Here is an 11,720-nt window from a genome sequence, read left to right as displayed (position 1 = left end):
TATCCAATGTACTCTGTATGTTCCTGTGCATCTCTTTTAAATCCAAGATAATCTGCCAGACGCACTCCCCTGAAGGTATAACGTCTCCAATCACGAAAGGCAACCACCTTAAGAAAGTCCATTTTTCAGGAGCATTGCCTCCAATTGTGTTTTTGTGCTTTTAATTGACTGGGACTTTTTAAAAAATCATCTCCCTCGTAGGGAACACGACACAGAGATGGCTAACTACATATTAGCCTGGGGCCTGGTCCAAACTCAGGATTTAGGTTAAGAAATGGTTATTTAGAATCATTTTGTATTCTGCACCCCGCTTGCTTTTCTGTTTACTATGCTTTTGTGAACTTAAACCCTATAATAACAAATAATTTTATACAGCGGTACAATAAGGTTCTGTTTGTTAGTTCTTCCCCAGCATTTGCTCCTGAAACCAGAGAAAATGTAAGCACTGATGACAATATGTAGACAGTGGTGCCATCTTTGAAAATATGTTAAAAAAAAATGCAGCACTGGAAAATATGACACAGCGGGACAAGCATACAAAAAAAGTTTTGCGGGAGTTTGGCGAAAAAAGACTTTTATTTTGGCGTGGCTGCGTGACGCCATAAGCATGCGCCGCGCTCCGCGTCTCTGATTCGGCCGAAGAAAAGGTGAGGCTTCCAATAGTTTAAAGCGCTTCAGTAATAATAATAAACTCGTGTAGAAAATCGTACGAAACTGAATTAACCAGTGAAACGTCAAGGGGGCTTGAACGCGTGTAAAGCGCGCCTCGTTCACTGCGTCTCTCTTTCGCTCCTATCCGTTCACTGCGTCTCTCTTCGCTCCTATGTAGTGAATGAACACGAGCTCGTTCACTGTTGAGTAGTGATGAAGAAACCGAGCGCTGCTTTTTAAAAATATTAACTATTGTGATCGAAACTAACTCGCTGCATTTCCCAAAAGTATGGTTAGTTGGTCATTCAGTGTATTTAGGTTACTTTGGGAAATGCAGCCCAGATTTATTCCTGTAACAGTGTGTTGACTAAGTAGGGAGCTTAATCATTCTCATCTCAAACAGGACAGAGCTACTGAGATCCATGTGACACCGTTATAAAGATGGAGTTTCTGAAAGTGGAGCTTGAAGACGCGTTCACGGTCGAACCAGAAGATACTGAGACCCAGCTGAAGATGGTGTTCATTAAAGAGGAGAGTGCAGGCGTGAAGATCGAAGAAGCGTTCATCAAGCAGGAGGAAGCCGAGGAACAAATCAAGACCGCGTTCATCAAAGAGGCGTGAAGAAACTTTCAGAGTCAAACTTGAAGATGCTGAAGAACCAACAGGTCGGTTTTCTCATAGCTGAACTCATTTGACCCTTATTTAAGAGGTCATATAATGTTGTATTTGGTGTAATGCAATGTTTTTATGCGGTTAAAGTGCATAAAATGCATTATTTTCCACATACTGTACATTATTGGTTCTCCTCTAAGCCCCGCCTCCTGAAATGGGTTGGTTGGCACAAAGCTCATAGCTCTAAAAAAAAGCGAGGTGTGCTCTGATTGGCCAGTTATCTAGTGCACTGTGATTGGCTGAATATAGCGGCCCTGACTATAACGTGACCCCACTGCGAAGCGATAAAGCGCATAACAAATCGTTAATACTGGTTATCGTGACTTGAGAGTTAATAGTTCCGTCGTCTTTCTTTCGCATAAAAATATTTTTAAGTGTATGTATACGTTTATAACACCATTTTTGTATTTTATTATTTAAAAAATAAATGGCGCAAAATTTGACATCGTTCTCTCTTCTATAAAACAGTAAACCTTTTTATTTAAAAAGGATTTCTAAAAGGTAAAAATGTTCATAAATCCTAAAAACTTTTTTTTTTTTTTTGTAAAAGATTCATTATCCCTGCTGTGAACTGACTGTACAGAACACGAAGAACATCAAAAACTTTTGAGTCACGCCTTAAATATATCTTCTATTTGTTTTTATCCCAGAAAACATTGACACACATTTTTTGTCAATATATGCAAACCCTTAGCATTGACACAAAATGATTATAACAATCACTTTGGCGTTTAGTCCGCTGGATCGTTTTTTTGGTTTTTAGTTTTACAACAAATTCCATAGTTAACTATGGTTACTGGAGCAAAACCATGGTTGATTTGTTACCATTTAATAGCACCTGTAACCATTATCTTAGCGTTTAGTAAAGTTATTTATGGTCAGTAGCTGCATCAAAGGAGGTGGAGTTTGAAGCACACCCACCGACTGTGTAACCGCCTCGCACCAACGGAAGCTCAAAGGTGTTTAGGAGCTAAAGCGAAGTCCACAAAAAGTGTGCTTTGGTGAGCTGTTTGAACTGCCAAAGCGAACTTTGTTTTAGACATATTGTTTTCCCTCAATGACGTCATTTTTAGTTCGTTCTTCGATTACGTTAAGTATATTGGGGCCCTAAGGGATTTTGGTTTGTATCCAAACAGCTTTAAACCAAAAATCACATACCATCTGCACATGCGCACTTTGTACATATAAATAATAATATTTTTTTACCCTGCTTCTCATTGTCTGACAGTTTTGAGATGTTTTCCATTTAAAAAGTCTAACAACCCACGTTAAATTGTCTACCATCGTTGCCCACTTAAACAACCTTACAGCACAAGGAATAATTGCGTGATTAATTTTTAATCTGAGAGTTGAATGGGGAGTTGTGCACCTCTCTCTCTCTAAATGTATTATTTTATCATGTAGGGCGGTGGTTCTCAACTCCAGTTCTCGAGGACCACCGCACTTTTTGTATGTGTCCCTTATTTAAGTCAGATCATTAACTCATTAGGAGAGAGATCCTTAAATTGACCTGAGCGTGTCAGATAAGGGAGAGAGATAAAATGTGCAGTAGTTTTGTCAAAAATATGATATATCTGAACGGTGTCAATACTAATTTCACGGAGCATCAGTGTACCAATACTAGCCGAGCTGTCACTTAATTATTTTCATCATATGCACATTGTGAACACCACATGTGACCGCAGTCTCATTCGTTCTAATTAAATTGCGTAATAAGGGGCGTTAGTATGTGGAACTTTGTGCACGCTCAGTTACGATATTTCAAATGTAGGCGTGTGTTTTTTCACGGAAAGAAGCGGATCATGGTTGCTTAAGCGTGGATTGGTGGTTATCACGTGAACCAGCGTATTAAGCGTATTAACCAGCGTTTATGAGCGATGAGCGATCTTAGATAACAGTAGGTAATAAAAATACAAAGAAATAATGTTCTAGACGTTTTTTTGTGGTATCTAATATCAATATTTTTCACAGTGTCATTTTCAAGAAATTCCAGTACAGTGACGACACTAATGTACAGAGCGGTGTTTGAAGTTGAGAATCACTGGCGTAGGAGACATAAAACTGCTACATAATAGGGAATATTTTAGAAAATTAATTGTAGAACTCGGGCCGAGCAGGTTCAGGTTTAGACACCTTGATGTAGGATCCTGCATAGATGCGTTACACAGCTACAAGGTTGATGTTGTTTGCTCTGTGCTATTGAACTGGGGTTAACTTTTATTTGTTCGGTCTTCCACCTTAGACTCAACAGTGCTGAAAGAGGAGCAGGAAGAAACTGAAGAGAAATATCAGTATGAGAACCCTCATGATTTCCTAGAAAAATCGTTTAGTAGTTTACAGTCCGAAAAGAGTTCCACACAAAAAAGGGATGGGATTCGTTTCCCCTGCTTTCAGTGTGGAAAGAGTTTTAGTCGTAAGGCAACCCTCAAAAGCCACATGAAAACTCACCCTGAAGAGAATATGTTCACCTGCACACACTGTGGAAAAAGTTTCGGCACAAAATTGAAACTGAAATACCACACGAAAGTTCACAATGGAAACAAACCCTTCACGTGCAAACAGTGTGGAAGGAGCTTCACTCAGAAAGGAAGCCTTAAGAAGCACATGGCCATTCACACTGGAAAGAGGCCTTACAGCGTGCCCTCAGTGTGGAAAGAGCTTCAGTCAAAGGGAGGCCTCAAGAAGCACATCTCAACTCACACAGGGGAGAAGCCTTTCACATGCCCTCGGTGCGGAAAGAGTTTCAGCCAAAAGGGAGGCCTTAAGATCCACATGAGGATTCACACCGGAGAGAAGCCGTTCACATGCCCTCAGTGCGGAAAGAGTTTCAGTCAAAAGGAAGGTCTTAAGAAGCACGTGACGATTCACACGGAGAGAAGCCTTACGCGCGTGCCCTCGGTGCGGAAAGAGCTTCAGTCAGCGAGGAAGCCTCGAGGGCCACATGAGAGTTCACACCGGAGAGAAGCCGTTCACATGCACTCACTGCTTGAAGAGTTTCAGTCACTCCGGATCCCTCAGATACCACATCATGAAAGTTTGCAATAAAGAGAAGCCCGACAGATCCCCCCAGTGTGGAAAGAGTTCCGGTCAAAGTGGAAAACACGGGGCGCTTCAAGCCGGAGACAAGCCTTTCACGTGCAAACAGTGTGGAAAGAGTTTCACTCAAAAGGAAACCTCAACAAGCACGTGACCATTCACACGGAGAGAAGCCGTTCACGTGCAAACAGTGCGAAAGGGATTCACTCAAAAGGAGGCCTTAATATGCACATGAGGATTCACCGGGGAGAAACCTTTTACGTGCGATCAGTGCGGGAAGAGTTACCCTCGAAAGGAGGCCTCAAGATACACATGAGAACTCACACCGGGAGAAGCCTTTCGCTTGCAAACAGTGTGGAAAGAGTTTCAGTCAGAGAGGCAGCCTTGACATGCACATTGAAATTCACAACCGAGAGAAGCCTAAAGGAAAAACTGAAGAAACGAACTGAACTGAAATGACTTGTCTTTTTAAACTAAATCGGGCTTCTGTAAAGCAGACTCTTTGGGAGTTAGTTTTGAATTCTAAACACCTTTGAGCTACCGAGGCGGTTAGTGTGGGTGTGTTCTGAAACTCCACCTTCTTTTGACGCGAGGATTTATTTTTCCCTGTTTGTTTCAGGCAAAACGGCAGCGTCTCCGATTCATTATATGCATAGTGTGCTGCCACAGATATATCTGCACCTGTATGATTGCTAACGAAAGCAGTTAGTTTCTCTGAAGAAATTACAACGCGGCGCTTGTGTCGACGACCGCCCGTAGATTTGTAGTTATGCAAAAAGCAACAGAAACATCAGATGCAAGTTTTCCAAAACGATGGTAGTAGCAGTACCAAATGCATCCGTTTGAAATAAATACTGCTGCTGCTAGTGTTCTTCATTCAAGGAGAATTTAAAAGCCATGTTTAGATGAACGTAAACCCCGCCTCCAGCAGCGCCGGAGGGTCAGAATGTTCGGAAACGGTATTATCGTCGCTCAGCCTTTCCAAGCGTCTTTTTGCCCTCAAACAAAGAACGAAACAACTTTTTTTGACGTATATCGAGGCCTTAACAGATCCCCCTCAGTGTGAAGTTTCAGTAAACGAATATAAAACTGTTCCGGTTCTTGATTCTGATTGGCTGAGCCACATTTTAAACCGCTCTACAAACATACACCTCTTTGTTGTCCGTGTGTTGTTCGGCAACCACAACCCTTTCTGAAGAACTAAGTATGTGGGATAACTATTTTATAAAAGCAATATACCTTTCAAATTACATTAAATGACAGAATATTAAGTGCAAGTAGCTGTGTAACGGACTCAGTCTGTAACGTGTAACAGTAGCTGTCTGTTACATTCACATAATTATCAACTTGGTTAGCAAAGTATTATGTATTGTGACATCTTAAAATAAAGTGTTACCAAAAGTTGGATGGTAGATTACAATCATTTAATTATGGTTACATGCACAGAAGAAATCGGCCTCCTGCTGTAAAATTCAATGGCGAAAGCAAGGATTTGGGAATAAATGCAATGCAGTGTTGGTGTCTACTCTGAAATGTGTCGCTAACATTTGGTGATGTTGTTATCGAAGTTGAACATTAGTACAATCAAACTAAATATTTCTACCTTGATTTGCCAGCGTTTTATAAAACCAAAAATATTATTGTCAGAAATGAATGCGTGTTACTGGTTACATCGCAGCTCAAAGTCTTTTTGCCTACAGAACTGATCGCAGACCCAGCGCTTCTCTGAACGTGAACTCGTATATTCAGATGTCCTATGAGTCCCATCATTATTTGCTTTGCTGTACCCTACTGTAAGCATATTCTAATTTAGCGGCCACTGTCTCTGTAAAGTTAACCAATTTGTTTTATTTGTTTTGTATTTCTGCGCAACCCCTCATGATACCGACTTAACTGTTGATTGTTCATGTTTTAAAGTAGCCATTTGCCCAGTTTTTAAATAAACATGAGTTACTGTATCTGTCTGGAGATTATTGATTCCGATTTGCACCGAAAAAACACTTCCTTCTATGGAAATAACAACAGTAAAGATGTTAAATGACCCATACTGTAAACATTTGCTAACAATACTAAGTGCAGAGGTGGAAAGTAACAAATTACATTTAGTCACATTACTGTAATTGTAAATGCAGAATTATGTTTTTATATAGATTTATATGGCCTTGTGTTTTCTAAAACTTTGTTTCCTTCCCTTCTGCAATGTTTGAAATACCACTACTACGCTGAAATGCATTAAACGCATTTAATGTCTTCAGTGCCTCACGATGGGCCGAGCTGAACCCGAGATTTCCTCACAGCATTCGGTTCGCTTTGTTCCAGATGTTTGTGATTTCCATCTGTGGAAAGCTGGTCTGAAGTAATGTCTATTGAAAAGCACTACACCAAAACTTTCTAGCTCTTTCCAGGCTTCCAGTTCTGAATCACCCCACAAGACAGAGAAGAACAAGAAGGGAAGGAAAACACGTTTACTGGCCATTCGATGGATAACGGACATTAACCAGAGTTAACACTGTGAAAAAAAGCGTACAATGGAGAATCCATTATATCGCTTAGTTTCTCCAACTTTGGTCCAGATGTTCTTGAAGCATTTCCCAGAACAATACTCAACTCACTGAACATTCAATGTACTGAAATATCTGTCGTTGAATGTTACATTTAGGTTTAAGTCAACATCTAGCGCACACTGTATTATTATTAACTATTTTTATGTAGAGATTGTGTTTAGAGAGTGTTTAATAAATTCATTAAATTAATTTAGCATTATTCCCAAGACTGCTCGAAACTAACAGTATTGGTCATTACCAAAATAATTTTTAGCATTCCCCAACTCTTTTTAGTAACAGTAGGAGGTATTTCTATTTCTATTTTTCTATTAAAGAACAGCAGAAAAACAAATTGTCTGCATTTTAGTTTTTTTTCTTCAGATGCCCAATTACAGTCGAAATATACTAAACAACGCGTTCTTTGTCTCTTTTGAAAAACTCTTCAAATCGAATTGATTTAAAAAATTAAAATTAAGCAAATTAAATTGACACGTTGGTGTTAGGTTCAGCACCACGGACAGTGCCATTACACACAATATCTAATCCTAAAACTAAATTGATTTGTAGTATGTTCAGAAGAATAAAAGAAAAACATTACACTTCAGAATTACCGTTTAGGATTTATTGAGTCCTACACATTTGCAAGAGATTTATTTATTTTTTTAAAGGCCATTTTGTACATTTTTACATTTGTCCTGAAGAATGAGGTTAAATCAACTTAAACCTATTAATTAAGCGCTGATCAATACCTTCTTTCTCTATTCTGCGAGCAGACTTTAATATCTTGGTGATATCTTCTCCCTACGTACACATTTGTCAGCTTTCTCGAAGAAAAGAACTAAACATGCAAGAACTAGAGAAAAAAGTAAAGAAATGTTGACTACGTACAAAAGCTAGACTATACCAGATCAAGCTCTCAGTTTTGGGTGAACTGTTGCTTTTTGTCTCCTTCAGTTGTTTTCGATCCGAGCGCTATTCTCTGCGAACGAAGGCTTCCTTTAACGCGTGGCGTTACGATTTTCCTGCCGAGAAACTCCTTCCACGCCAAAGACATATAAAACCGCGATCTCAAGTGAGTCTTCATGTGGTATTGAAGCATACTTTGCTTGCGAAGGCCGTTCCGCACTGAGGACAGGCGAAGGACGCTTCTCGGCGTGGATTCTCAACACGTGCTTCTTAAGACTTCCGTTTCGGTGAAGCCATTGCCGCCCAGAGCTCGCGGGTGTCGGCTTTTCTCGTGTGGCTCCTGCCGTGCTTCTTGAGGTTGGAGTTGCTCAGGAAGCGTTTTCCGCACTCGGGGCAGGCGTAAGGCCTCTCCCCGCTGTGGATCTTCATGTGGGCTACAAGATTTCCTTTCGAGGCGAAACTCTTTCCGCATTGCTGGCAGGCGAAAGGCTTCTCTCCGCTATGAACTCTCGAGTGCTGAGTCAGGATTCTTTTCTGACCGAAAGTCTTTCCGCACTCTTCGCAGGTATAAGGCTTGTCTCCGTGCTTTTGAGGCCTTCTTGGCTTTCCATTCCAGTAAGTTCTCGGCTCTCCTCTTTCCCTGGCATCTGGCCTAAAAGCAAACGAGAGACGAATTCAAGTTAACAGACACCAGATACGTACAGCTTCATGCCTCGGGAGAACTGGGAAGATCTCAAATTAGATTATTTGCTTCTTAATCTTACAAATCCGTTCCTCCTTGTGCTTCTGTGAGCGAGGCGCAGCATGGTTGGCGTCTGCGTAACGGACTTCCCCTACTTTGCTTACGTAAATAAAGAGACCTAATCAAACAGAAGTGCGGAGTGCCACAGGGCTCAGTGTTAGGACCGCTCTATTTCATGCTTGTATAGTTTATCTGATACAACTATTTTAAAGCCATTCAAGTCAAGTTCTTAGCAATGCATATTACCGATCAAAAAATACGTTTTGACGTATTCATGGTAGCGCATTCACAAAATAGCTTCATAAAACACGATCTTTACTTTATATCCAAGTGATTTTTGACTTGATTATCTATCATTTTGCCACACGCACGATGTATTTTTGGCTATTTGTCTTGCATCTGTTCTTATTTTTAAGAATATATCAAATATAAATGCCTATACTGCGATTTATTAATACAGTAATTAAGTATTAAACAAAAAGTGGAAGAAACCGTCAGAAAATTTGCTTTTCAACTGACTTTAAACCAGTCTATCTCAGTATGTTTTATTTTTTTGTCATATTACAAAAATCATAAATCGTTTTGAAAATGGAGAATGTTAAAATAAAAATCGCAACTTTGCTAATTCTGATTTAGTTAAATTTAAACAATTACATTAATATTCCAGTATAGATGCAGAAATCCTACAAGAGTTTGAAGAGAAAAGGGTAGGCTACTGCCTTCTTTATTTTGGGGGCTAAAAATGAGAGAAAAGTGTGCGAAAACAAAACAAAATAGTTCAGCTTCGAGAATGAAAACCGACCTATTTGTTCTTCAGTATCTTCATGTTTGACTCTAAACGTTTCTTCAATCTTCACGCCTTCACTCTCTTCTTTAACAAAGGATATATTTGTTTGTTCGTCTGTATCTTCATGTTTGACTTGTGTTTCTTGATCTTCACGTCTTCACTCTCCTCTTTAATAAATGGTATAGTTGTTGGTTCCTCGGTATCCTCTTGTTTGGCGCTGAACGCTTCTTGATCTTCACGTCTTCACTCTCCTCTTTAATAAACTCCATCTCTGCAATTGTTTGCCTTCAAGAGTTTTCCCTGTGTGTTCAAACACTGTGTCCTGTTGAAAATGAAAAAAATAAATAATATGCAATAAATATGCAAACTAATAACCACCACTTAGTTTTAATTAAAATGAGGTATTTGATATTAGATATTCATATTGCTTAGAAATATAAAACTGCTATTGTTTGTAAAAGTTGTTTGTTTTCGTTGTTGTTGTTTGTCTCGTCAGAAAGCGATTCGAGTGACTCAACTGAATCACTTGTGAATCGGTTGAGTTTAAAATCGATCCACTGAACGAATCAGTGTTTACGATGTGATCCAATACATAGAGAGCAAAATAACGTGCTCTTCACTCAAACAGTGGCGTTCAGAACGTCGGAAAACGATTACGATTCACATTCAGTAACAGTTAATTAACTTTACTTGCGTGTGAAGCTATAAAGTACGGTGTATCGATTTAAAGGCGTTAAATGATTAAAACAACAAACCTTTCTTCGGCTGAAACACAGACGCAGCGCAGCTTTATGACGAACTTAACCCGCGTCAAAATAAAAGTCCTGTTCGCGACTAAAATAAAAGAAGAGCAAACGAGCAACTCCGAGAATTTCGTGGTGTTTTATAACTGTGCGTGTTGAAAATGACCTCTAACAAATGTATGTAGCTATATATTTTCAAGCAACACTAACATTTAAGTAACATTTGCTTAGGGACAGAGGTAAAAAAAAAAGTTTGATTTTGTTAATCTAAATATAATCAAACGGCCAGAGTTTCGTGTGGGAAGAGCTTGCTCAAGAACCGAGGAGCTACACCATTCAGGGTTTATACGTGATTAACACACTGCATGTAAATAAATTTCATACATTAAGTATTTTTGTATTTTAAATGATTTTGACTTTTAAAACCACTAAACAATAACAGCAGGTGTGGTAATGTACCTGAGAAAAAAAAACAAAAACAATAATAACCAATAATTCACTGTTCAAAAACCAAAGCTTTATCATAAAAAAAAAAAACCCAACACAATAATTTTTGCCATCCTAATATATTTACATGTATGCTGAGCTACACACATTTTTTGGAAGGCCATATTTGCAAACATTATCGTATTATAAGTTTTTGCTTTCTGATTGTAATACAGAAAGACCTTTAAGTTACTGCTTGTAGAGGAGCACCTTTGATTGGAAAAAACAAGTTTGCAGATGAGGATCATATAAGGAGTTGGAAACTGCCTCTTTGTAGCGTGGAGCTAGTTTGCTCAGCACAGCAAGCCTGTCCTGAAGACCAACCCAAAAAGTGTCAAGGTTCACATTCCCACTCACAGATGCTCAAAGTGCTTTTGGACCCAGCTTGCGAGAAGTACTGACTACACACCTCATCACAGAGCTCTTTGTTTGCCACAAACTTTATCTGTAGATCCTCAAGATAGTCAAATACCTTTGCTGTGATGGGACATCTTCTCTGAAAAAAGTCTTAACATTTTCAGGATCACCTTGCACTTGTCAGACTTGTAGGGTGCCTGCACACAGTCTTCAAGCATTATGTTTCTCACTACAGAAATTCTCTGTAAAGGGTGAAATGCTCAGTATGATATTCCACTGCAGAGAACCAAGAAATCCAGTGAGTATTACTTGAATTTGGGGCCATTGCTGGCCATTTAGGTTGCCAGATAAGTAGGACAGGTATCTTCTCATTATCAGCATCTTTAAAATGCTGGTCAGCAGAAGTAAGCATGAAGTGCTCCAAAATATCTTGGTGCAATGACGTTGGTTTTTGAAAAACACAATGCAGAAATTAATTTTCACTGTGTTTAGAACATGGGGATCAAATGTTGGATTGGTGCCAGATATCACCCCTAGTTTTTTTTAATTTAGCAAATCTAAAGTTGTACCATCAACTGTTTATGCTAATGTGGAGTGCCAAATAGCATTACCTCTGTCTTTTCACTATTAAGACAATTAAGTTTTGGGACATCCATATTTTTTTTTATCTTTGAAACTCTAACAGTCCAATAGCTGTAGTATCACCAGGCTTAGCATTATTTTATTTTTTGGGAAAAAATGAAACTTAAGACCAGGAATCTAAGAAACTGACTAAGAGGATAGATGTACATACTAAA

The 11,720-nt window shown here is 39.1% G+C and overlaps 2 protein-coding genes across 3 annotated transcripts in view; one reads left to right on the top strand and one right to left on the bottom strand.

The window, feature by feature from the left end:
* The window catches only part of LOC122343020 (NLR family CARD domain-containing protein 3-like), a 135,278-nt gene that overhangs the window by 35,588 nt on the left and 87,970 nt on the right, over positions 1-11,720 (bottom strand). The window lies entirely within an intron of this gene.
* Positions 1,093-4,368, top strand: LOC122342302 (gastrula zinc finger protein XlCGF7.1-like). Its single transcript, XM_043236098.1, has 3 exons — positions 1,093-1,194; positions 1,265-1,316; positions 3,566-4,368. Exons 1-3 carry the CDS (start codon positions 1,093-1,095, stop codon positions 4,366-4,368), a joined length of 957 nt encoding a protein of 318 aa, XP_043092033.1.

This window comes from Puntigrus tetrazona, chromosome 4 (genome assembly GCF_018831695.1).
Source record: "Puntigrus tetrazona isolate hp1 chromosome 4, ASM1883169v1, whole genome shotgun sequence".
NCBI classification, from domain to species: domain Eukaryota; kingdom Metazoa; phylum Chordata; class Actinopteri; order Cypriniformes; family Cyprinidae; genus Puntigrus; species Puntigrus tetrazona.
Note: the sequence above shows the minus strand (reverse complement) of the source record. Positions and strands in the feature narration are given on the sequence as shown.